The sequence below is a fragment of the Ornithorhynchus anatinus genome, chromosome 4 (genome assembly GCF_004115215.2).
Source record: "Ornithorhynchus anatinus isolate Pmale09 chromosome 4, mOrnAna1.pri.v4, whole genome shotgun sequence".
Taxonomy (NCBI): Eukaryota; Metazoa; Chordata; class Mammalia; order Monotremata; family Ornithorhynchidae; genus Ornithorhynchus; species Ornithorhynchus anatinus.
Window position 1 is genome coordinate 86,617,870 of NC_041731.1, and position 27,161 is coordinate 86,645,030.

The window sequence follows — 27,161 nt, forward strand, 5'->3', positions numbered from 1 at the left end:
TTACATCATTTTCATTTAAATATATAAAAACATAAAATTAGATATTGTTAATGATCTGAGAAAAAAGTGCGAGTTCGTCAAGTCCATCCGGCAAGATTGAACATGAACAATCTCAAGGGAAAACCTTTTCTATAGTTAAATATCCCTAATAAAAAATTACCAGTTTCTCTCAAAGTTCCTTCCAATTTAATCTGTCTATGAACCTCCCTTTATAGCACATTCCAATATAAAATACACCTTTGTGAGCAGGAAATTCATTTTACATTTAGTCAAAAGCTCTCAAAATGCACTTAAAGTCCATTTCCACTTATTTGGTTCCAGTGGAAATAGTGAATGGCTGGCCATTTTGAATATTTGAAGATCATTTATTGAATTATTGCACAACAAAACACCACCCCAGAGACTTCATATGACCCTATATTTCCACCGAGACACTTTTTCCAACTGAATATCTGTGGCCTCTTCTCATTACAGGTGGCATAATGTATTGACTATTGAATTACACCAGCTCTTTCTGGGATCTCGTTTGGGTGGCTCAGAAAACTCAGGAAGGAGATTGAACCTGCTAATATACCCACCTAGGGAACCTCAGATTTCTAGGACTTCCTGAAGCCTAGAGTAGCTCTCTTCTGGTGGCCCTGAGCAAGAAAAGTTTCCACGAATCTCTTCTGGTATCCCTGAGCAAAAAAGGTTTCCATGAATCTCCCTTTATCTAAATATGTATTTCTAGAGAAGCAGCATGGCTTAGTGGAAAGAGCATGGGCTTGGGAGTCAGAAGTCATGAATTTGAGTCCGGCTCTGCCACTTGTCAGTTGTGTGACCTTAGGCAAGTCATTTCACTTCAGTGACCTCATCTGTAAAATGGGGATTATGACTGTCAGCCCCATGTGGGACACCCCGATTACCTTGTATCTACCCCAGCGCTTAAAACAGTGCTTGGCACATAGTAAGCACTTAACAAATGCCAGCATTATTATTAATTTTTGAGGAAACACAAGGTGTTACAAAATTGCCCGAATAGCTAATCTCTATCCATGTCCTTCTTTAAAAATGGAATCGTATGTCATATCCACAATCTTGGGAAAATGCTTGCTCGTCTCATATAAGTCAGGGCATGCCAAGTCCCCAAGAGGAGCTGTTTTATTATACTTAGAGTTTATCACATTTCTTAGTTCCTTTGAGAGTATTCCACTGAAACCTTTGAACAATAATGCCTCATCGCTAAATCATGGCTTCTCATCCAGTATGATAAGCTAGTTCCATTTCTGCTTCCCATATACAGAGTGAATTTTCAATCTTGTATCCTTGCATTTTGTTCTCCTTCCTTGATGTATTAATACTACCCTATCAATCAATCAATCAATCAATCGTGTGTATTAAGCAGTGCAGAGCACTGTACTAAGTGCTTTGGAGACTACAATATAATAGCGTTGGTAGAAATGTTTCCTGCCCACAGTGAGCTTAGAGTCTCCTGAGCTTGTCCTTATTCCACTTCATTCTGTTTGTTTCTGATTATTCAGTGATTTACCAAGAAAGTTTTGCAAACTGATTTTATCACCACAGTGACAGATCATCCCAAACCTTCCTCCCTTCTCTCTCATTCTCCTGATTCCTGAAACCTATTTCTGGTCTTGAGCATAAAAAAATACCATAAAAAGTGAACTAAAGAAAGAAAAAATCTTCACAGAAAGATACCAAAGCTGAATCACTAAACTGCCAAAATCTACCACTGACTTACTTGTTTTATCTATATTTAATAAACACCAAATTGTTATAGTCCTAAGGGAAAAAATATTAGGAATTCTACAGGGTATATCATTGGCTTTAAAAGTCATAATTTAGACTAAAATTAAAAATATGAGTTTTCAAAAACTCAAGACAGTGAAATGTACCTGCATGACTGAAGTTGTATTTCTGTTTGACAAACAGTAGTAGTTCATTACACTTAAGAGATAACTGGATCAAAATTGTTCTTAATTCTTTAGGGCCCAACTGGTGAGACTGGGCCAATTGGTGAACGGGGACATCCTGGCCCTCCCGGCCCTCCTGGGGAACAAGGTCTCCCTGGATCAGCTGGCAAAGAAGGTGCCAAGGTAAACCACAACTTTTTCTAAAACCAACAGACCAAAAGGAATTTCTTGATTGCACCCACATGAATATCTGTGTACTGGAAGAACCATAAGGATTTGGCATGAGTTAATACTTCAGTAAAGAAATGTAAAGATTCAAAAATCACTAAGCTATTAAAATATTATGTTTTATGTTTTTGAAAGTGCTTATGATATACAAAATTCAGGTTAGGGTAGATCAGCCACAGTTCTTATCCCACACAGGGCTCATAATCTATTAGCTTCATAGAGGTATAAAGAAACACATTTTTAGCTCCTTTTCCTTGTTTATGTAACTGGACTCTCATTTAAAACTTCATTTTCTCCTAACTGCATTTATCAGTTAATTTGACTTGTACAGTTTTGATAGTTTTGGAGCAAATTAAACTAAAGTGGTCTTTAGAAGGCCAAATGACTCGACTTAGATTAGTATATATTGGGCACATAATCAGGAGGACTAATTCTCTAGAGAAGACAGTAATATGAGGAAAAGTGCAGGGAAAATGTGGAAGAAGCAGACCAGCAGCTAGATGGTTAGAGATCATAACAACGATAATGGAAGAACCATTAGCAAGGTTGCGGATTATGGCAGAGGACAGGAACTTCTGGAGAAAGTATATCCATGGAGTCACTATGAATTGGAAATGGTTTGATGTTATGTAATTAAAATAGTAGTTTTGATAGCACGCTTTTTCCTCATTGAGCACCTAGACCTGTTGTCCAGCTAAGGAAGCAGTCACGGATTCATAAATTGCGGCGGTAGAATATTCTCTTATTCATGGCTGTATCCAACATCTTCTCAGGGTGACCCAGGCCCTCAGGGCATTTCTGGAAAAGATGGACCAGCAGGACTTCGTGGCTTCCCTGGAGAGAGGGGTCTTCCTGGAGCCCAGGTATGGTAAATGTGTCCGGAAAGAGTGCAGGCAATGATGCAGGACTTTATCTTAGATGTTAACTAAGGGAAGCCTATGTTACCCAGATAATTAAATTGGAATAAATATGCATTTGATTATTGTTATTTCTGCCACAATATGTATTTGCTCTCCTATACCTTTTCTTTAAGCTCCTTTTTTTTTCTTTTAAATAAATCATCATGCTTTCCTTTCAGACCTGAAGTGACTCAAAATGTTAATATTTTTTCTTGTTTGTTTCCTTCATCAGGGGGCAGCTGGTCTGAAAGGAGGGGAGGGTCCCCAGGGACCACCTGGTCCACTTGTAAGTAATAATTATAAATGATCTTACTAGACATAGTAGCCATAATTAGTTTTTAATCATTCACATGCTGTGATCTTTTCATCAACACAATTAGTGCTATAGTTGATAAAACTTATGTCAATCAAATCAATCAATGCCTGGTTTCTACTAATTACATATACTAATGAGGGTATATACATAATAGATTTGGAGTGATTGGAATATTTGTTTTCCCCTGCTGTCAGTGAGTAAAAGAAATTGACTTACCACAAGCTCTACCTAAGAAGATTAATTGTTTCTATGGGTGATAGAAATTTGTGGTCATGAAATTCTGTAGATACTGTAGTTGGAATATCTTTAGCAGATTTAGCTAAATCAAAATTTATAACAAAATTAAGATTCTAGTTTTCATTTCTTGTGATGCCAAGGCAAGTGCCATAACTTTGCTAAGCGCATAACTTGACCAATGAAATAAACAACTAGTTTCAGCTGGGAATGGAATTTACTCTTCTATTCTAATCACTTGTTATGATCATTTAATTTCTAACCTGAGAAGCTTAAATAGCAGAAAAATAAGTAAATCAGTGGTAACCTCATTATTTTCTTGAAAAATATTTTCTTGTCTTATCAGCCAGATTGTTTCGGGACATCGGTATACCATAGTAATAATAAACTAAGTCTCAAGACTTAGTGCGCTACCCAAAATGCCTATTTTGTTCCCAGGGAATAATTTGCATTCTGGAAAAACGTCCTATTAACATAACTTTCATATTTTTCTTTTGATGAACTTTGCATTGGAATACGTGATTGAGTGTTATTACAGAATGTTAGATCTTGTATTTCAATAGAATCACACTAAGTTATTCTACAATAGTAAGTTAGAGGCCTTAGGAAAAAAAATGTAGTGGTCTTATAGCCAAACAGAATTATTCTGGGATAATAACAATAAAATTATAGTATTTAAGTGCTTACGATATGCCAAGCACTATGTTAAGCATTGGGGAATACAAACATTCATATCAATAGAGTCCGTGTCCCACATGATGTTCATGCATAGTCTCAGGGGGAGGCAAAATAGGTATCTGATCCCCATTTTAAAAGAGAGGAAACTGAGGCACAGGTTTCTTTAAGTGGCACAGCAGTCAAGTAGTGGAGCTGGATTACAGGCCTGGTCTCCTGACTTTCAGTCTCATGCTTTCCCACTAAGCATTTTGGGAGGACACTGACTGTTTCAGATCAAAAGAGGAACAGTAAGTGTAGGCACAGTGTTGCCAGGAATCCACTAATCAGCTTCTTAGATTAAAGAATTAATGTTCTGCCAAAGTGTAGTAACTGCCAGGTAGTAACTTTAAATTTTGGAAGGATTGGGCTCAAAATATGACCAAAGAAAAATAACTAGGGTGGTTATGTAATAACTAAAATTTGATTCTGAGATTCAGTTCTCTTGATGATATTTTTCAGTTTCCTACGAGCTTACAGCAAGGTATGTAGCTTCTTTCAAGCCAGTCTAACGAACCCTATGTTGTTTGGGTGCTATGATTTCTAGGTAGTGTTGTTCAGGTATGTTTCTAGAGTATTCTAAAGTTTGCTTTTATTCCCATTAATGCTGGCATCTGCAGGTCTAAAATATCATACCTAGAAAAAATACAATCTCTTGTCTGAAAAGTATCACCACTTAAAATGTCTCTCACTATTCCTAAGAATATTGATATGTCAGTAGAGCCTTGTAATTAATAAAAAAGAATGCCAATTCAGGACATGTTTTCTAGTGTCAGAGTTGAAAATGAGGTTTTGTATTTATTGTCTTAATAGATACATTGATGGATGCATCAATTTTAAAGGAACTGAATGAAATTTTAAAACCCTCATTTAAAATATTTTACAATTTAAATATATACATATGTGTATATATGATAAAATATTTCTAGGAATGTGGGAAAAGCCAATCCATGAAGAATGTTGTTTTTAATGTATCACTGTTCTGACTTAACAAAGATTACACATTGATATACAGCCAAACATTTAACAGTCAGAAGGTCATGGATTCTAACCCCGGCTCCACCTCTTGTCTGGTCTGTGACCTTGGGCAAGTCACTTCATTCTTTGTGGCTCACCTCATCTGTAAAATGGGGAATGAGACTGTGAGCCCCATATGGGAATGTGTCCAACCTGATTTGCTTGTATACACCCCAGTGCTTCGTACAATGCCGGGAACATAGTAAGTGATTAACAAATATCACTATTACTATTATTATCATTATTATTAACAGCACTTACTTAATATGTGAGCTATTTCCACATATGAGGATTCTACATAGACCAGATGCCAAGATATCTTTTTTTTTTCCAAAACAGCGCCTTATCCGCAGAGTCTTGTCTCATCCCATGAGCCCTAAATTCATCAGAGATTTCAGTATCTGATACTATACACCCTATTTAAAAAATTTCCTCAGAAAGTAGCAGTTAATCCAAAATGCTAAGCATTTCCAAAAGCAGTAGAACATTTACTTAACCACTCCATGAGATGAAGGAAAAACTCACAACTTATTTTAATAATGAAAAATGGGAGCAGGATATTTGCGACAAAGTTTTCTAGGGTAAAAGATGGAACCTCAAAAATGCAGTGCTGATGTTTTTGCTTTGTGTAAATACAACTAAACTCCCTGCTCCAGATGGCTTGGAGCTGACCCTCACTCTGCCACATGTGGTATATTTACAGGGCTTTAAATTAAAGTCGCTGAAAACAGGAGAGATAATGCATTTCTTAAATTCTTATCCATTGGGAAGAAAATTTGACAGAGATGCACAGAACTGCAAAGCCTGGTGCATTTGTACACCGGTGTGCAGTACTGATGTTTGGCAGCCATCTGCTTTGTTCAGTTCCCTTCTCCTTCCATCTAATTGAACTATTTGAAGTGAAAATCCACAAAAAACAATTTCTAAGAGAAAAAGGTAATAAAAAACCTAACTGATGTTTTCAGAGTTTCTACATTAAATTTCTATATGGTTTTATGTTTCTCTTCTCCTTGTAAAGTATAGAATTGAAGACATAAAAATACCCCTAATACAAACTACTTTTAACATCTTTAGGTGGTCAGAAAAATTATACAGGTGCATATTGATGCCCTAACTATTGATTTTAGCATGCAATTCAGAAGGAAAGTGTGGAAAGTGTGTCTCTGCCTTTTTCAGAATTATCCAAATCCTTCACAATGCAACACTACATAAATGCAACCCTAGGGAAGTAAAACTACAAGCCCAAAGCAGGCCCTCTTATTATCCATTCTAGACAACAATTCTTGCTCACAGCAAGGTTTTAGTATTCATGTTTATTACAGTCATACCCCTTCTTAGAACCTAGCAAAGAACTGATCAGTAAGTAGAATAAAGCATCAGTAAAATTCAGTGCCATTTCAGAAAGAAAAAGACAACCAAATGGAATTTTCTTTTAACCTCTAAGGTTCACAAACACTCTCATTTGTAGAACAAGAAGAGTGCTATTCAAGGTTATAGAGTCATTTACTAGAAAATTTACTAATAATAATAATAATAATGTTGGTATTTGTTAAGCGCTTACTATGTGCCGAGCACTGTTCTAAGCGCTGGGGTAGACACAGGGGAATCAGGATGTCCCACGTGGGGCTCACAGTCTTAATCCCCATTTTACAGATGAGGTAACTGAGGCACAGAGAAGTTAAGTGACTTGCCCATGGTCACACAGCTGACAGGTGGCAGAGCTGGGATTCGAACTCATGACCTCTGCCTCCAAAGCCCATGCTCTTTCCACTGAGCCACGCTGCTACTACATAGAGTGAATATAAATTGAGGACATTTAGTTGAAGGCATGTGTGCCTTTAAAGAACTATTAAATAAAATCTGAAAAGGCTATTCAAGACTTCAGTTAACATTTATGGAGCAGGACTATTTTAGACATTAGGAGTAATCAAAGGAAAGACATATCCTTTGCCTGCAAGGAACTTACTTTTGATATCTATTCAGGTCAACGTCCACAATTAGAACAAGGCACTAGGCAAAGCTGACCCCTGCAATGCAGCATTTTGTCAAATTCTAAAGACATATAATTGTTCGTATAGACTGTAAGCTCACTGTGAGCAGGAAAGGTGTCTGTTAGATTGTTGTGTCGTACTCTCACAAGTGCCTAATGCAGTGTCCTGCACACAGTAAGCACTAAATAAATATTGACTGTTAGGCTTTGGGGAGACAAGAAAGGAATTATCAGTGAGCGAGAAAGAAGGGATTCAAAGAAGATGATGATGATTCTCATGCACCAAGAGAAATAGAGGAAGGAAAGCTAGTTAACTCTTTTGTCCCTGGTATGAGATCCTGTGATGAGGACACGCAATGTGGCCTTTGTTCTGATGGATCATGTGATATCCTGCCCTGCTCTTGCACTGTTACATATCACTTAACACCTACTATCTTAAAGAAGAAAAGCAAAAGAGTAAACTGGCAACAATTGGGTATGTCACTGTCTTATACTGCATACAGTATTCCAGGAAGACTCAATATGTAGACTTCTGAAGAATAATGGTAGCCATGCCATCCTTGAAATAATAATAATGATAAGGATGGTATTTGGTAAGCACTTACTACTTGTCAAGTGTTGTTCTAAGCACTGGGTACATACAGGGTAATCAGGTTGTCCTCCCACGTGGTGCTCACAGTCTTAGTCCCCATTTTATAGATGAGGTAACTGAGGCACAGAGAAGTTAAGTGACTTGCCCAAGGTCACAGAGAAGACAAGTGGAGGAGTTGGGATTAGAAGCCAAGCCCATGCTTTTGCCACTAGGTCATGCTGCTTCTCTATATGAGGCATTTTCAGATCAAACTATAACACAGAAGATAGGACTTTGCCTTAGCTTTTCCATGGTATCTCTGGATTTGGACCTACAAATGCTGAAGTAGATAAAGTCAAAAACCAGAATTTTCTGTAGTTTCTGGCCACAGTAGAGTTTCTTAGACCAGTCACACATTACATTATGGCAGCCTTTTGCACAGTCCCCAATCAGCCTTTGGCTTCAACATGATAATATGAGACAAAGCATGGCCTAATGATAGAACACATGCCTGGGAGTCAGAAAGACCTGTGTTGTAATCCCGGGCCTGCCATTTGTCTGCTGGGTAGCCTTGTGCAAGTTACTTAACTTATCTTGCCTCAGTTACCTCATCTGCAAAATTAATACTAAGAATGTGAGCCCCATGTGGAACAAAGATGTGTCCAACGTGATTAGCCCAGCACATAATAAGCACTTAAAAAGTACCAGAAAAATAACACAATAAAAATATAAGAATAATAGAATCGTACTGTTGAAGAGAACACTGAGATGAATTCTGATCCAGTCTCCAACTCAATTCTTAAGAATCATTAATACATGATAATCTGTTAATTCTCTTGAATGGAATCCCTGGTGCTTTACCACCTTTATAGCCAGAAAATACTTTGTTTGAAGTTCTTCAGTATTTCCAGCTAAATGCTGTCCAGAGACAATTGAATTCCACAGTTCTTAGTTACAGAGAATTGTGAGATAAAAATTGCATATTGGCTTTCCTGGTAATGCAATGATTCCTAAATTTAGCTAAATTGTAACTTAAGGAGAAAGGGAGACAGAAGAAAGAAATTTGCAATGTTTTCATTTATCTGTTCTTATATTCTTTATTTTGTATCCTTTCTCTTTCATAAGGTTAAACTGGACCTGAATGCTGATGAGTTAATATTCTCCTTCTCTTCCTTTCTATATCCATTATGTCACTTTACATTTACTCATTAGGGAATGGAAAACCTAAAACAGACCATTAAAAAAGATAGATTTGGGTTCCCAATTTGCCCAAGAGGATTTGCAAAGCTGAGAAGTCGAAGTTCATTTTTCTAAAAAGCATGTACATACATGACTTTTCCCACACCGTTTAAAGAAAAATCATTTTGCTGCTGTTTGTTAAGTCTTTCATTATGAGCACAGAAAAAATAGAGAATGCAGATGAAATAATTCTGCTTCAGTTTTCTAATATATAAATTTCCCTGTGTGAATTATATTAATCATATTTATTAAGCTTGGGATTTTCATTCAGATCCATTTACACCATTAACCTTAACAAGAGAAGCAGTGTGGCTCAGTGGAAAGAGCACGGGCTTTGGAGTCAGGGCTCATGAGTTTGAATCCCAGCTCTGCCACTTGTCGGCTGTGTGACTGTGGGCAAGTCACTTAACTTCTCTGTGCCTCAGTTCCCTCATCTGTAAAATGGGGATTAAGACTGTGAGCCCCACGTGGGACAACCTGATTCCCCTATGTCTACCCCAGCTCTTAGAACAGTGCTCGGCACATAGTAAGCGCTTAACAAATACCAACATTATTATTATTATTAACAAAGTTATTTTTTGCAACTGTTACCAGATTTTCTACTAAATAATTTCTCAATCTCTTAGTTTCATGAAATGCTTGGAACAGTTTTAAAACCTTTATTCTATTGAACATATTCAGTTAACTTCTTCATAGCTGTATCAGTCAATGCTATTTATTGAGGGTGTACTGCATGCAGAACACTGTACTAAATGCTTGGGAAAGTATAGTACAACACAGTTGGTAGACACAGTCCCTGCCCAAAAGGAGTTTACCATCTAGAGAGGTAGAGAGAGCTCACCAGAGAAGTAATATGAACTTCTGGTTCAATTCTATTAGCATTGATCAATCTATGTCATTCGGTGAGCACTTAGTGCACACAGCTTTTGAGAATGTTCAGCATAGTAAGACACTCGTTCCTTGGAGCACACAATTAAATGGGGAAGAAAGATGAAGATTATTTACAGATTTTGAAAGTTGAACAGGTATAAAGCACAGAGCAGTAAAAACACATTGTTAGGATAAAACATTTGAGTAAATAATTCAATTTAGAGATAAATGCATATGTAAACTAGTGCTGATGATAGGATAAAAGTTCAAAAACGCTAAGGGTGTATTTTGGTCTGATGTGAATGAGCTATTGTGAATTAATCTGGGAAGGTTTCCTGAAGGAAAGGTGATTTTAGGAGGGCTTTAAAGAACAATGCACAACATAAAATGTAAGGAAAGGAAGAGTTAGCTCACCATCACTGGGAATGTTTATCTCAACCCAGTTTGGTTGGAGAGAATATATCAGAAGAATAGATAGCTACAGGCTATTCAAAGCAACAGGTATAAGGGGAATGGAAAATGGGCACACGTAAGCAAGGAAGACAGGACAGATATTTTCCTTGTCAATGATGTTTTGATTATTTTGAGTGCTTACCCTACATTTACTGCATGATCTTTTTGGTTACCATGGAATCATGTTCCGGGGGGTCATGGCTTCTTCTGATACTATCTGTCATCTCAAGCCATCTGGACTCTCATTTACTATGATACTAAATTGTGCTATGCACAGTTATAATGTGGTATTTCTCCCTTACTATGTGCCAAGTACTTTGCCAGGCTCTGGGGTAGCTATGATAACCAGGTTATCTGTCCCACATGGGCCTAACACTCTAAGTGGGAGGGAAAATAGATATTGAATCCCCATATTACAGATGAGAAAACTGAGGAACAGAGAAGTTAAATGACTTGCTGGTCACAGACCAGACTAGTGGCCGACTCAGAATTAGAACCCAGGTCCTCTGTCTCCCAGGTTGACCTTCAGTTTGCTATGAAGCTGGGGTCTTGTTCACAAACTCTGCAAGTTATTCCAAAGCCAGCGACTCAGAAATTCCCTGATTTGTTCTTATTTTCTGTTTATCCATATATTGTTAACCTAAGTAAAAAAATATAGTGACAGGAATAGGTTCTGTGTGTTCTATGAAAATCTCACTTATGTGTAGATTTTTCTAGATATACTCTGGCACATACCCTCAATTTTCTTCAAGGCGTAGTGTTACCCTGACTCTGAAAAATGATGCAAATCTATGCATTGTGGTTTGTATGTATTCTTAAATGTGTGAACCCAGGTCAGGATCACCAGTATACATCAATTTGGGGGTGACAGAGCTGGGGTAATAATAATGTTGGTATTTGTTAAACGCTTACTCTGCCAAGCACTGTTCTAAGCACTGGGGTAGATATAAGGTAATCAGGTTGTCCCACGTGGGGCTCACAGTCTTCATTCCCATTTTACAGAAGAGGTAAATGAGGCACAGAGAAGTTAATTAACTTACCCAAGTTCACACAGATGATTAGTGGCAGAGCTGGGATTAGAACCCACAACCTCTGACTTCCAAGCCCCGGGTTATTTCCACTAAGCCATGTTCTGGTGAGTTTTGTGGCTCAGTAAAATATTCTGGCACTAGCTTTCAGGTAGCATAGAAGTCATCCAAGAAGGGGACCAGCAAATAGCTATGCTTTGCTTCAAAGGATTAAGGATGGTATCTTTCACTTTGACTTGATCTAACATACTCTCAGGAATTGCTAAAGCACTAGTCTTCTCTGAGTGTTAAAAACTTTTGTAAAGTTTAGTAATAAAATATAAAGGTTTTGCATTATACATCTTGATGCCAATGTTATCTCTGCTGTTCTGTAGTTTGGCCTGATTCCTTAGTGTATTTCCAGAATGGCATGGCTATCATCATCTTCAAAAGCCTATCTAGATTCCTCATAATCTATCTGGCTAGAATCTTTCAAGTGATTGTGGACATTGACCCTAATCAGCATTTGCCATAGTCGGGTCTCAGTTTTTTTCTTGAAGATAGCTATTATGTTGGGGTCTTCGAGTGCAATAGGATCTTTTGTGGGCTCACTGTCATGACAAAAAATCTCATTCAAACATTGGAGCATTATTTCCTGTCCTCATTAATAGATTTAACAATAATAAAATTAAAAATAATAAAATCCATCTCTACATAGATAATTCTACTTTCTCTAGCTACGACCACACTCCTGCTCTGCAGTCTCTCAATTACTTCTGCCATCAGTATATCTCTACTAAACATGTTCAAAGCAAAACCTTTCTTTCATCTTCCCAACTAAACCTTGTCTTCCCTCCATCTTTGCCGTCACTATAGACAACACGATCACCCTCTTTTTCTCACGGTCTACTTCTAGACTATAAGCTTGTCTATAGACTGTAAGCTCATTGTGGGCAAGGAGTATGTCTGTTTGTTACATTTTCCTCTCCCAAGTGCTTATCACAGTGCTCTGCACCCAATAAGTTCTCAATAAATACTGATTGACTGACAATAATGATAATTCTGGTATTTGTTAAATGCTCACTATGTGCCAGGCACTGTACCAAGCACTGGGTTGGATACAAGCAAATCAGGTTGGACACAGTTCTTGCCCCACATGGGGCTCACAGTCTCACTCACCATTTGAAAGATGTGGTAACTGAGGCCGAGAGAATTGAAGTGACATGCCCAAGGTCACAGAGCAGACAAGTGGCTTAGCTGGGACTAGAACCCATGACATTCTGACTCCCAGGTCTATGCCCTGCTGCTTTGCCTTGGCATTATTCTTGATTAATTCAACACACATATTTATTGTCACCAAATTTTGTCAGTTTGACCTTCACAACATTGCTAGACTCCACCCTTTTCTTTCCATCTAAACTCCTATTATGTAATCCAAACAAGCTCTAATCATATGATACCTTGACTACTTCATCAGCCTTTTCCCTGACCTGTTTCTCTCCACTCCCATCCATATTTCACTCACATTTTTTTTAAAGCATTTAGTCCATGTCTCCAAGCTTCTTAAGAATCTTCAATGGTTGACCATCCACCTTCCCATCAAATAGTCTATCAGCTTGCTCTCCCTCCTACCTTACACTTTGTTTCTCTTATGCCAATTTACTCATGTACCACAATTTCATCTACTCCCTGTCCATGTCCTCCTACTGGCCTGGAACTCCCCCCCCCCCCCCCTTCATAGCTAACAGACCAACACTCTCTCCACCTTCTATGCTTTGTTAAAATCATATTGACTCCAAGATGCGTTCCCTACCTAAGCCTTCTTTTCAACATGCTCTCCCTTCTGTGTGACTTAAATACTTGGATCTGTACCCTTTAAGCAATTGATATTCAGCCCACCCACTGCCCATGGCACTTATATGCATATCTTTAATTTATGTATTTATTTATCCCAGCTCCCCACTTGTCTGCTGTGTGACCTGTGTGACCTGCACTTCTCTGTGCCTCAGTTACCTCATCTGTAAAATGGGGATTGAGACTGTGAGCCTCACGTGGGACAGGGACTGTGTCCAACTTGATTTGCTTGTATCCACCTCAGTGCTTAGCACAGGGCCTGGAACTTAGTAAGCACTTAACAAATACCATCATTATTATTATCATTCATTTTTATGTCCCTCCCTCTAGACTCTCCCCAGTCATTCCCTCCAGGCTTTGAGCTCCTTGTTTTGTACTCTCCCTAATGCTTAGTATTTGCTTTGAACACAGGAAATGCTAAATAAATATCCTTGATTGAATGATTAATTAAAAATTGCTGTATTTATTAAGTGCTTACTATGTTTCAATAATAATAATGTTGGTATTTGTTAAGCGCTTACTATGTGCCGAGCACTGTTCTAAGCGCTGGGGTATACATAGGGGAATCAGGTTGTCCCACGTGGGGCTCACAGTCTTAATCCCCATTTTACAGATGAGGGAACTGAGGCACAGAGAAGTTAAGTGACTTGCCCACAGTCACACAGCCGACAAGTGGCAGAGCTGGGTTTTCAAGCACTGTGCTAAAAGCTCAGGTAGATATAAGATAATCAAATCGGACCCAATCCTTGTCACAGTTTGAGGAGGGAGCATATATATGTTAAATTCTCTTTTTCAAGTGAAGAAACTGAGGCACAGAGAAGCTAGTCACTTGACTTGCTCAAGGTCATACAAAATTCAAATGGCCAAGCTTAGATTAGAATCCATGTCTCCACATCCAGTTCTATACTTTTACTATCAGGCCTCATTTCTTCTCCAGGTATTTGATGAAAAGCCATCAACTTGGAATGCTTTATCATTTTCCATATCTTCTCATTTTGACTTATTCTCAGAACTTCAGCAGGAATCATCCTAAATGGTACAGTGCTAGGAACAGTGCTGTATTATTGGGTTGTAGCTCTTTGCACCAGTACACATTGCATAGGCAGTCAAACTAGACATGTGCGTTAAACGATTACTGAACACCTGCAGTGATAAAAAAATATGTTTGAGCTGAACCATCATTAGTTATGGTATGGCAGTTATGAAATTATGAATAAAAATTGTGTTTTGTTAAAACCTCATTTGAATTCCTAGATGCAGACTACAGAGTAGTTTGGGTGGAAAAGAAGTTTCACTGAGTTTTTAAAAATTGTTTTTGAAATAAGTGGGTAAAATATATAAGAATCTATGCTTTCAATGTAACTTTTTGGTTTTGGGGGTTGGCTATATCTAGAAATATGTGGGATACATTTTCCCTTAAATAAGAGTAGGTTTCAAAGTGAAGGGAAGGAAAAATGCATTATAAATGTCTGACTTCACCAGATTCACCGAATGTGAAGTAAATTTCAGTCAGAGTATGGTTTTCTTTTCTATTTTCTCCTTCTTTCTGCACACGGAGCCCATGTTACCTGGTATCTGAGATCTCACAAGAACACCAGCAGTGATTTTGACTGTGTAGAAGTAACATTTCTCTTACTTTATTCATTGTTGACTTAGGCAATTTTGGGTTCCCTGTGGGCAGATACTAGGGTCTTAGGTGCAGTGATCCTGATGACCAGAATACATGGAGAGAGAACCAAGGTGGTGATATTGTCCATATCGGTATATACACGTATTATGCTTGCAGAAACAGGTTGCGTACATTTTTTAGAATAGCAAAATGACAATGGGAAGTATTCAACCTAAGTAAATAATTACAGTTGTTTGGAGATATTCAGATGCTCAAATGATTTTATTTTCTATTTTGAAATTTCTTTGTCTTTCTAAACTTTCTAAACACTAAAATGTGATGACAAAATGAAGATTTTACTTTTCAATTTGTAGAATACTTCTGTGCTTGTCCCTGAATTTGTTGACTTTTTTTAAAAAAAGAAATTTCATGATGTCCAAAAGTTCAATCTGTGGTCAAATAAATAAATTCCCCCAATTTTTTTTCTGCTGCACCTGTGAATAGTCAGTCTTTTCTCTTCTTGAATCTGTCTTTGGTTTCAGTGCCTATTTGAACTACCTTAGTCCTATTAAATTTCATCCAGTTTTTGAAGGATCATTTCTTTAGTTTACAAATAAATCAGTGGTATTCCTTGAGCTCTTCTGGTTTGCATAGCACCGTACTAAACCCTTGGGAAAGTATAAAACGGTAGAGTTGCTAGAAATGATCCCTACCTACAAGGTGTCTTTCAGAGTCTCAACATATACAACCAATTAGCATTATCTGCGGTTTTTAGGTGTTCACTTTCAATTCTTTCTATCAGAGCATCAATAGTGAATGGAAAGAAATCTGTGCCAGATCTTATCCTCATAAGGCAAGCACTTTGTGACTGATAACCAAATCATAGATAAGTACATTTTGGTTGAAGTTATCAAACAGTACTCCTCAATCACCTTGCCCCCTCCTGCATTACCTTTCTACTATAGTGCAGCCCACACACTTTGCTCCTCTAATGCCAACATTCTCACTGTACCTCAGTCTCATCTATCTTGCCACCGACCTCTCGTCTACATCCTGCCTCTGACCTGGAACTACCTCCTTCTTCATGTCTGACCAATGATCACTCTTCCCACCTTCAAAACCTTATAAAACGAAAGCTTCTCCAGGAAGTCTTTCCTGACTGGGCCCTCATTTCCTCTTCTACCACTCCCTTCTGTGTCACTCTTGCCCTTGAATTTGCACTTTTTATTCACCCCTTTCTCACTCCCACTAGACTGTAAGCTAATTGTGGGCAGGGAACGTGTTTCCCAACTCTGTCAGATTGTACTCTCCCAAGCATCTAGTACAGTGCTCTGCACCCAGTAAGTGCTCAATAAAAATGATTGATTGGTTGACTGTAACTCTCAGGGTGGATAAACTCTGACTCAGCAGACTGATTCTTCTTAGGCACCTATCTGCCAAGAGGTTTTCCCTGACTAAACAGGGAAAAGGAGCAAGTCACGGTGATGTAGAAGGGAATAGGAGATGAGGAAAAGTGGGGCTTAGTATGGGAAGGCCTCCTGTGTATTTGCTCCTGATCATAAAAGAACCACATGTGGATTATTTTATAAGCAGAAGGGGTTTCTGTAACTTCAAAGATGTTGATCAATTGATTAATAGCATTTAAGGACCATTACCTACTTGGTTGTCAATTCAGGTATTCATATATGCATCAGCCATTCAGTTAGAGACCCAAGGCGCAATCATGGATCACATCTTCCTTTCAAAATGTACAACTATATAAAAATATAATCTATGTGAACAGATACACATACACCACTTTATATGTAATAGAAAAGACAGAGAAAGTTTCAAATAATTTTGCAAAGAAATCTTTTATAAGTTTATTAAGCTATAGAATGGATCGATGGGTCAATGAAATATTTTGAAGTTTTTTCTCTAAAATATGTAGATATTTATGCATATTTCATCCTGACATAAAATATTTCTTTGATATGTAGTCTCTTTTCTACCTCTTCCACTTGCTTCTTCAAAAGGCTAGGGTAATTTTGCCCTAGGTGGAGTGAGTCCTTTAGAATAACCTCTAATTTATCTTACTCATTCCTTTTTCATTCTCATAAATGACATGCTTTCTTTATAACCTCCGATGGATACAGTAGAACTCTTCGATTCATAGAATGTTTTTTCCTGTTCTCCTAGGGTTCACCAGGGGAACGGGGATCAGCAGGAACAGCTGGTCCAATTGGTTTACCTGGTCGCCCTGGGCCCCAAGGCCCTCCAGGGCCAGCTGGAGAGAAAGGTGCTCCTGTAAGTACTTCAGAATTTATTACTTTTCATTCAAGAATATTGGTTTTTACACATCTCTGCACTTACTATGTGCCCTGCATCAGAGTACCCCTGTTATATTCATCTCACAAAAAACCTCTAATTTAATTAAGGAAGATCACATTTTCAATACTTTATGAAACTAATGGCTATGGGGGAGGATATTAAGCAATTTTGGTCATTATTAGCACAAAGTAATGTAATTTAATTTTGATTTTTTAAATCAAATTGTAGTTTTGATTAAAATTTTATACCCCACTGCTCCATCTTTGAGGAAGCAAGTGTTTTAGTCCTTTTTGTCATACAAGTTTTTTTATCAATCAAGTCCATGCTCCACAGTGATCTCCCACTGCAGCAGGTGCTCTTCAGGTTTAATCTCTTATGTTTACATCCTAATCCTCTAACCTATGATTTATCATTTTTATATGATTTTTTAAATTTTACACAAAGACAATCAAGTCATTTTTCCCCCTCAGAATCTCTAGCCTGCTTTTTTTCATGTCTTTGTCTGTCCTTAATTTGCTGCAATAACTCAGGAAACCTTTTTTAAAATATGAAATGCCAGATTTTAACAGTCTCTAATTCAAATCAATAAATGCACACATTTTCTCCTCTACCACACAAAAGTATATCTTAGGCATGATTAATACTGGTAAACAATGCCAAATAAAATATCAATCAATTTCACAACTAGTTATGCATATTTTATATGACAGCCAAAGCCTTCAATCCCATAGACCACTTTAGAATCACAGAATAGGTTGATTTTATTTTTGGTGTATTCCATTTCGACAGGGATTTAAGATTGATCCCCTGGGTACTGCAGATAGAATAGTCCATCCCAGATTGTAGCACAACTCCCCTCCCAAAGAAAAGTATAGAGACAGTTGAAGTGACTTCAGTTTTAGCTAAAGATGCTCCATCCCTTAAATTCCATGTATAATAATGTTGGTATTTGTTAAGCTCTTACTATGTGCTGAGAATTGCTCTAAGCACTGGGGTAGATACAAGATAACCAGGTTGTCCCACGTGAGGCTTACCCGTCTGAATCCCCATTTTACAGATGAGGTAACTGAGGCACCAAGAAGTTGTGACTTGCCCAAAGTCACACAGTTGACAGGTCGCAGAGCCAGATTAGAACCCATGACCTCTGACTCCTAAGCCCATGCTCTTTCCACTGAGCCATGCTGCTTCTCTGTATGCAATATGGCACAGAATGGTTGTGATAAGTTAGTGAAGCACTCCTGGGTAATTGATATCACAGTGTCAGTTACGGGATCCCCAGACTATTGTGTTCTCATTAGAGCCCATGAGTGAATGTCCCCTGAAAATTATAAATTCTAGGCACTACAAAATACATCATTTAATTGCTTAAAATCCTATTGCCTTTTCTCCCTCAAAAATCAGTATCCATTGCCCTGTATGCCTATATATCTTGTTCTATTTTTCCCCAAAGAAGTTCTTTTGTAGATTGTTTTACTACTGCTGGGTCAAAGAAAGAGGAACCATCACTTTTCCATATTCCTAGATTTCTTTGCATTTACCACAGGATTTTGGATGTAAAATATGGGTTGTACAAACCTTATTTTAACCGAGAAACAAAATCTCAACACATCAAATAGAAAATCAAAACAAAGATAAAGGGCATTTTTTGTGTGTTTCTTGGATTTTTTGCCAAAATCTTGTGTGTTGGGGGCCGGAAGGCGGGGAGCAGCAATAGAGGCAGGGAAGCCTAGCATTCATTTCTTTGAAAATAGTAAAGAAAGTGAAAAATATATGTTTAAAATAAAAGGAAAATCCTATTAAAATATAGAATACCCATTAATATCAAAACAAAGAATGCAGACAAAAATCACCATGTAGATAACCCTATGATAAGAATGTCTGTCATCCGCTCTAGCTCTCTTTTCCACAGTGACTTTAAAATTGGACAGATGCCCCACTGCATCATACAAGCATCTCTGATTTTTAAAAGACCAGTGAAAAACCTATTTAGAACTTGAAGTAAACTTTCCAATAAAACCACAATTTATTTTCCAAAATATTGAGTTGAAACAATCAAAAATGGTCAACAAAGATTAATATTTTCTTACTTGAAGTAGCACATTAGCTCAGCTGAACTATGTTGATTTTTTAATCTTATAACTTATCATTCCTTTCTATAGATAGGGACTTGTCTGTTCATTGTTATATTGTACTTTGCACACAGTAAGGGCTCAATAAATATAATTGAATGAATGGATGAATGAATGGGGAGATCAGTCTTCCCACACCTAATGAGAAACACAATGCCTTTATGCTGACACAAGGAAAGCTTTATTGGTGGATCCTTGATATCTTGAGTCCATCCCAGTGAATCACTGGCTTTTCATCATAGGGAGAAAAAGGACCCCAAGGTCCAGCTGGACGGGATGGAGTCCAGGGTCCAGTGGGGCTGCCTGGTCCTGCTGGCCCAGGGGGCTCCCCAGGAGAAGATGGGGATAAGGTTAGTGTTTTTTCTTTTGGACTTAAGAACACTGTTAAAGGGAATTTGACTTCCTGACAGAGTTTGGGGAGGTACTTTCATCAGATTGAATTCCAGATCATGTTTCAGATCATCTCTTTGGATTTGAAAGTAAACTGTCACAGAGGAATGGTTCCAAGTCTAAGGTAGGGACATATGATATAGCTAAAGGAGGAAGCTATGAAAGAGAAGTGATCCATATAGTAGATAAAGGAAACAGTGGATCAGATGTGCATTTTCATTACTTCTTTTCAAAATATTGATTTATATTATGTAATGCCAGCAATAGCCTATATCTATCATACTTACAGCTTGCAGGATTGCAGAGCTAGACTAAATGCAAATGGAAGTTCAGTGTTCATTGACTTAGCACATAAAATCATTGTAACCATTTTTCATAACATATGAACAACTCAGAGGCCTAAGATATAGTACTTCAATGCTGTATGACTCATAAGGAGATAGTACATTTACATCAAATATATTTTCTTTTGTTATACTAATCTAAATGAAATATTCTGACAAGGATTATTAGAAATTTATGTCATGTTATGGTCTTGAAACTCTGGGAATGATAAAAAGCATTTGGTCATGTGCAATTAGATTAGTCTATAACTCAGGGTATTTTCACTAAGGCAGTGTGAGAAAAAATATGTTTCCATTATTTAAAATCTACTTATACTTCAAAGTTGGATCGCATCATGCTTTGCAGTCTTGTGTTCAATACCAGGGTTTGTTTGTCAAACCTAGCTGATTAATCGATGAAAACATTCTCAAAGTCTTTCACCCTTGAAACTACATCATAAAATACACAGCATAATCATGTAAAATAGGGCACTTGAAAACTATGGTGCTGACTTCAATTCAGTGAGAGGAAAAAAAAATTAACTCTCATCTTTCAATTGCAGGGTGAAATTGGTGAACCAGGACAGAAAGGCAGTAAAGGTGACAAAGGAGAAAATGTGAGTATTTGAGTTCTGACTCATTTGTTTTAGTACTTCATCATCTTTACACTGATGACATTACACAGTAATTCACCTTGTAGACACGGCACTATTTAACTCCGTTGTCCTCCATCACACGAATGCCCCCACTCACAGACACACACAGACACACACACACAAAACAAATATAGTTAATCATAGTAATTATCAATCAATTAATCATATTTATTGAATAATTATCGTGTTCAGAGCACTGTACTAAGTACTTGGGAAAGTATAATATGACAGAGTTGGTAGACAACTTCCATGTCCAGGATGAGCTTAAAATCTATACGGAAAGACAGGTATTAAGATAAATTATGAATATGTACATAAGTGCTGTGGGGCTGGGTTAGGGAGGCTGGGTGCTGGGACAATGCAGAAGGTAGATGGAATTATGGAAATGAGGCCTTGACAGAAAAGACTCATGGAGGAGATGTGATTTCAATAAGGCTTTGATTGTGGGGAGAATGATAGTCTGTCAGCTATAAAAGGAGAGGAAGTTCTAGGCTAGAGGCAATTCATGGGCAAGGGATCAGTGGCAAGAGTGGTGTGAGTACAGTAGTAGTTTGGAACTCAAGGAGTGAATTGAATGTGTTGGTTCATAGTAGAGAAACAGTAAGGGGACAAACATACTGAGTGCTTTAAAATCAATGATAAAGTGCTTCAGTTTGAATCAGAGGTGGCTGGGCAAATGCTGGAGGTTCTTGAGGAGTGGGCAAACACGGATAAATGATTTTGTATAAAAATGAGCTGAGCAGCAGAATGAAGTGCGGGCAGGGTGGAGAGACATAGAAGGAATAGAGGTCAGCAAGAATGCTGTTGCACTTGTTACGGAAGGATAGGATGAATGCTTGGATTAACATGGTGCAGTTTGGATGGAGAGGAGAGGGCAATGTTGAAGAACCAAAAGGATATGGTGACAGATGGAATATATGTAGGTTGAATGAGAGAGAAGAATCAGGGGTAATTCCATGGTTATGGACTTGAAAGACAGGGAGAATGGGTTGCTTGGTGCTGTCTAGAGTGATGGTAAGGTCGGTGGGAGGACAGGGTTTGGGAGGGAAGATGAGAAGTTCTATTCTGGACATGTTAATTTTTAAGGGGATTGGTGGGAAATCCAAATAGAGATGTCCTGAAGGCAGGAGGAAATGTGATACTGCAATAAAAGACAAACATCAGGGCTGGAGATGTGGACTTCGGAATCGTCTGGGTATCCGTGGTTGCTTCCTTGGAGTGAAGGGGGCAGAAGCCAGTTTGGAAGGAGTCAAGGAGAGAATTGGAGGAGACAATTACTTTGATAAGGGATGAGGCACAGGTGGAAGGGATGGGTTTTGAGAAGAGGTAGGAGATCTCCTCGGGAGAGCCTGCTGGGAAAGTGGTATTTGTTACGTGCTTACTATGTGCCAAGCACTGTACTAAGCACTGAGGTAAATACAAGATCATCAGGTCCCACAGCTCACATTGTAAATAGGAGAGAGAACAGGTATTGAATCCCCATTTTGTAGAGAGTTGAAGCCCAGAGAAGTGAGTATCTTGCCTAAGGTCACACAGGGAGGGTTTGAAAAGGTAGCTAAAAATCTGAAACTGGTGAAGACAATGGACATGGGAGTCAATAAGGATGAAGAAATAATGGTGACAGGCAGGGAAGAGACCAGAGTTAAATCAGTCAAGGAAGAATTTTAGGTGTACAGGTTCAGCCTAATATCTGGATTTCCACTAGAAGTTTTCCACAGCTTGTGCCCAGGAGAGAAGTAAAACATCGTGTTCAGAAAATCTAGGGCTCTGGGTTCATGTAATGAGATTGGTGAAGGGTTGTAGGAGTGAGTGATTTGGTTTCAGCAGAGGGTGGTGTTGAGTGTAAATTTGTGCATCAAGAGAAGGTAGTTTTAATATGAAGACTAAATGATGCATGATGACTTGAGAAAATTGGTGAAGATTTTCAGTTTCAGTTGGGGAGTAGGATAGATTTATGTAAAAGGGGGTGTGTAGGAAAAAAGGAAAAAGATATAAGATATGCATAACATGTATGATCTGCTTAAGGCCTTGTTACTCTTATGCATTAATTCCCAGCTCCTTGAAGAGCTATTTTGCCTTGGAGACCAACCAGAATAATGATAAGCTGGTCCACAGATGGAGGAGATGCAGACAAAATTGGGTGACCACTTTTTTTTAAATAAAAAGATAATACATGGAGCAGAAATTCAGTGGGGGATGGATCATTAATATATGAGAAGGAGACAAAATGGTAAAGGAAAACATAAGTAGAGCTAGAAATTCAGAGAAAGACAGACAAAGGAAAAAAGGTGGAGAGAAAGATGATTTAGAGGGGAAATACTGTGAGAAAAAGGGTGAAGGAGAAAGGGAGGGAAGAGAGACAGTGGGGGAGACAGGGAGGAAAAGAAAGGAAGAAAACTTGGATTTAGGGAGATGAGGAAAGAAAATGAGAGAGAGAGAGAGAGAGAGAGAGAGTCCAGAGAAAGGAATAGTAGGAAATATCCAAGGGAAAATAAGAAGATACACAAACAGAGACCTTTTGAGTGGTAGCAGCAGCAGGAGAAGAACCAGTGGCTGTGATGTTGCATTTTTCTTTACCACGTGCTCCTAGTACTTGCTTTGACTTATTATGTTTGTCATTACCATGAGCTGCTCTGTAGAGGTCTAACTGGAACTGATCTTGGAGATTTAGGTCAGAAGCATGGAAAGAGACAATAGTAGCTCAGTATAGTGCACCAAGTGCATAGTCAGTAAATATTACTTCTACTAATACTGTAGTGGATGAGAGTAGTAGGAGTGTCTGTTTTCAGGCTGAGGCTTCCTCTGTTCCAACTTTTGCCACTGCCTTACTTGATTCCCTGAAACCGGCATGGCTTCCAAAAGGATATTATTTTTTTTAACTATGTAATTAAATTATTATTATGTGATATCAGTGTCCTGAACCATTTAAAGAAAATCTGGAACTAATAGTTTTATGGTCTTTCAAACTTCTCCAAATACTTGCAAATTGTATGCATCCTTCAACTTGTAAGGCTCTCAATAAGCTATACTTTTCTGCCAACCACATCCCAGCATCTTAATTTACTAACAGATGTTTTTGATTCACAACCAGGAACATCACTTCTGTAACAGAATTCACTTGAAAAATTATCAGTCATCAAATCAATGAAATCAGTCACTCAACAATATTCCTTGATAGAAACCATCTTGGAGTAGCCAATACTCACTCTGAGTAGACAGCATAAGACGATCTTCCAGTGTTTTCTTTCTTCTGTCCAAATTTCATTACAAAAACTAATATTACAAAAAAAAAAACCTACTTTCACCTTGATTTATGTTTGCATAGAAATCCATTTCTGAATATCCAGAAACATTATCAACAGAAGGGCCTTCAATAAATGTCAATTTAGAATTGATTGCTTATAAACAAGTTTGAATCTCTGAGTGCTAAACAAATCATGGATGACTGCTCTAAATGTAAAAGACTGAATAACACTTCTATTTTTATCTAAAGAAGTGGGAATGCTTCATACACCTCAATAATGCAAATGTGCTCATCTCTGTATTTACTACTCTTTGACTCTTCCAGCTCAAACAATTGATTTTTTTTTTTCTCCACAGGGACCCCCTGGACCTCCAGGTCTTCAAGGGCCTGTTGGTGCCCCAGGGATAGCTGTAAGTACTCCTGTCCATCCAGGAAATATAACTTTAAACAATTTTCAGATTGAGTTTGCATTCTGTGGCACCACAACATGATGCTGTTTGGTTTTATGCTCAACGCTAAACAGACTTGCAATATCAGTCTCTACCAAAAATCTTCACTTATTCCCAAGTTCATTCTAAGTACCAGGGTCATCTTGTGAGTTCAAACAACATTTCACCTGGAAATATGTAATAGCCAGCAGGAACCTATCTTGATACCTGATGTATTCGAAAAAGCTCTTTTCTTCTAGCTTTAATGAAAGATCTCTGTCTCGCTTCAGGATCTGTTTATCATATTTAACCAGTTCAAAGATGAAGCGTCTCAAAATAAAAGAGAGCAGAATAAACAGTAGAATCAAAACAGGGTATAATCTCATCTCACCTTATCTCTAGTTCCTTTGAGACAAGATTGATCAAGTACACAGGGATTCTTCCCTGTCATAGCATTTGTTGGATTTGGAGATCTTATGGTTTCTAACCATCAACTGCTGTTCCTTAGGGAGGTGATGGCGAACCTGGTCCAAGAGGTCAGCAGGGCATGTTTGGCCAGAAGGGTGATGAAGGCGCAAGAGGATTTCCTGGCCCCCCAGGCCCCATTGGCCTCCAGGTAACATATTTCCTTTCCTTAGTGTTATTCTGATTGTTTCCAAACTCAGTAATCACCCAATTTGGATTCCAGAATAATAATGATAACAATGATTAAGGTGTTCAGTAAGTGCTTATACTATCTACTCAGCACTGTACTAAGGTTCTTGGATAGATACAAGGTAATGAGGGTTGGACACATTTCCTGTCCCACATGGGGCTGACAGTCTAAGTAGGAGGGAGAACAGGTTTTGAATTCCCATTTAGCAGATCAGGGAACAGAGACATAGAGAAGTTAATAGTACTCTGACTCAGTGGAAAGAGCATGGGCTTGGGAGCCAGAGGTCATGGGTTCGAATCCCAGCTCTGCCACTTGTCAGCTGTGTGACTGTGGGCAAGTCACTTCACCTCTCTGTGCCTCAGTTACCTCATCTGTAAAATGAGGATTAAGACTGTGAGCCTCATATGGGACAACCTGATTACCCTGTATCTACCCCAGTGCTTAGAACAATGCTCTGCACATAGTAACTGCTTAACAATACCAACATTATTATTAATAATAATAATAATGGTATTTGTTAGGCACTTTCTATGTGCCACAGTGTGGTTCAGTGGAAAGAGCCCGGGCTGGGAGTTAGAGGTCATGGGTTAAAATACCTGCTCCGCCACTTATCAACTGTGTGACTCTGGGGAAGTCAATTAACTTCTCTGTGCCTCAGTTACCTCATCTGTAAAATGGGGATTATGATTGTGAGCCCCACGTGGGACACACTGATTACCTTATATCTACCTGAGAGTGCAACTGCTTAGAACAGTGCTTGGCACATAATAAGCGCATAACAAATACCATTTTGCCCCCCTCTGCTCCTTTTCCCCTCCCCATTCCCCCCTCTCCTGCCCTCTGCTCTTCCCCCTTCCTCTCCCCTCAGCACTGTGAATATTTATATATTATTTATTACCCTATTTATTTTGTTAATGATATGCATATCTCTATGATTCTATTTACCTTATGTCTGTGCTAGACTGTTTTGTTTTGTTTTGTTCTGTTTTGCTTTGCTGTCTGTCTCCCCCCCATTAAGACTGTGAACCCATTATTGGGCAGGGATTGTCTCTATCTGTTGCCAAATTGTCCACTCCAAGTGCTTAGTACAGTGTTCTGCACATAGTAAGCGCTCAATAAATACTATTGAATGAATGAATGAAGCCCTGCTCTAAGCGCTGAGATAGATACAGGGTAATCAGATTGTCCCACATGGGGCTCACAGTCTTAATCCTCATTTTACAGATAAGGTAACTGAGGCACAGAGAAGTAAAGTGGCTTGCCCAAGGTCACACAACAGACAGTGTCAGAGCTGGGTTTAGAACCCCCATCCTCTGACGCCCAAGCCCTTGCTCTGTCCACTAAACCACACTGTTTAGTAAACTTACCCTAATTCACACAACAGGGAGGTGGCAGAGGTGAGTTTAGAACCCAGGTCTTCTGTCTCCCAGGTCTGAACTCTTTGAACACTAGGCAACACTTCTTTTCATATGGGTCTGGAATTCACTGACTGGGACATCAGTTCTTTGTTAATAGCAACCCATGTCATTACTTTTCCATCCTGCTCATGATAGTCTTGTCAAGATTTCTGGGTGCATTTATGTGGAAGTCTCCAGAATAATTAAAGGGAGATTGACTTTGTTACTTCCTTTCCTACTTCGGGGAGGGCTCAATCTATTCTAGTCCTTGTAAATGTCTACTGTTCGGAGGGCTTGCCATAGGACTTCATCTGATGAAGATTTTTCTTGTACTGGTGGCTCACACAAGTGCCAGTCATTCAAGCTACTGACTGGAAAAGCTTTCACTGAAAATTCTTCCTTATATTTCACATCTCCTTAGCTCCAAGCAGAGAAATGGTACAGAAAGGAAGATACTTTGGGGGACCAAAATAATAAAACATAGCTTCAAAATGGTTGCATGATGTGAACAAAGCCTAATAAAATAGAAATAAATAGTGTTATACTTGAACTATAGTAATGCCAAGGAATTAATGTTCGTTTTTTAACTATTTAAATTTGATGTAATAGTTTACTCTTTCATTAAATTCCCATATGTGAAATACACTTTAGATGCTTCACAGACTACCCAACAGATCTGTAAAGTGCCATAGTACATGCTTAAAAGCAGTACTGCAGG

The 27,161-nt window shown here is 38.4% G+C and overlaps 1 protein-coding gene across 1 annotated transcript in view; it reads left to right on the top strand.

Annotated features, from left to right (window-relative positions):
• The window catches only part of COL11A1 (collagen type XI alpha 1 chain), a 278,405-nt gene that overhangs the window by 170,335 nt on the left and 80,909 nt on the right, over positions 1–27,161 (top strand). The window contains exons 39-46 of the mRNA XM_029063929.2: positions 1,986–2,093; positions 2,912–3,001; positions 3,270–3,323; positions 17,090–17,197; positions 19,593–19,700; positions 20,627–20,680; positions 24,320–24,373; positions 24,900–25,007. Coding sequence (XP_028919762.1) covers positions 1,986–2,093; positions 2,912–3,001; positions 3,270–3,323; positions 17,090–17,197; positions 19,593–19,700; positions 20,627–20,680; positions 24,320–24,373; positions 24,900–25,007 — 684 coding nt within the window. The remainder of the gene's footprint in view (positions 1–1,985; positions 2,094–2,911; positions 3,002–3,269; positions 3,324–17,089; positions 17,198–19,592; positions 19,701–20,626; positions 20,681–24,319; positions 24,374–24,899; positions 25,008–27,161) is intronic.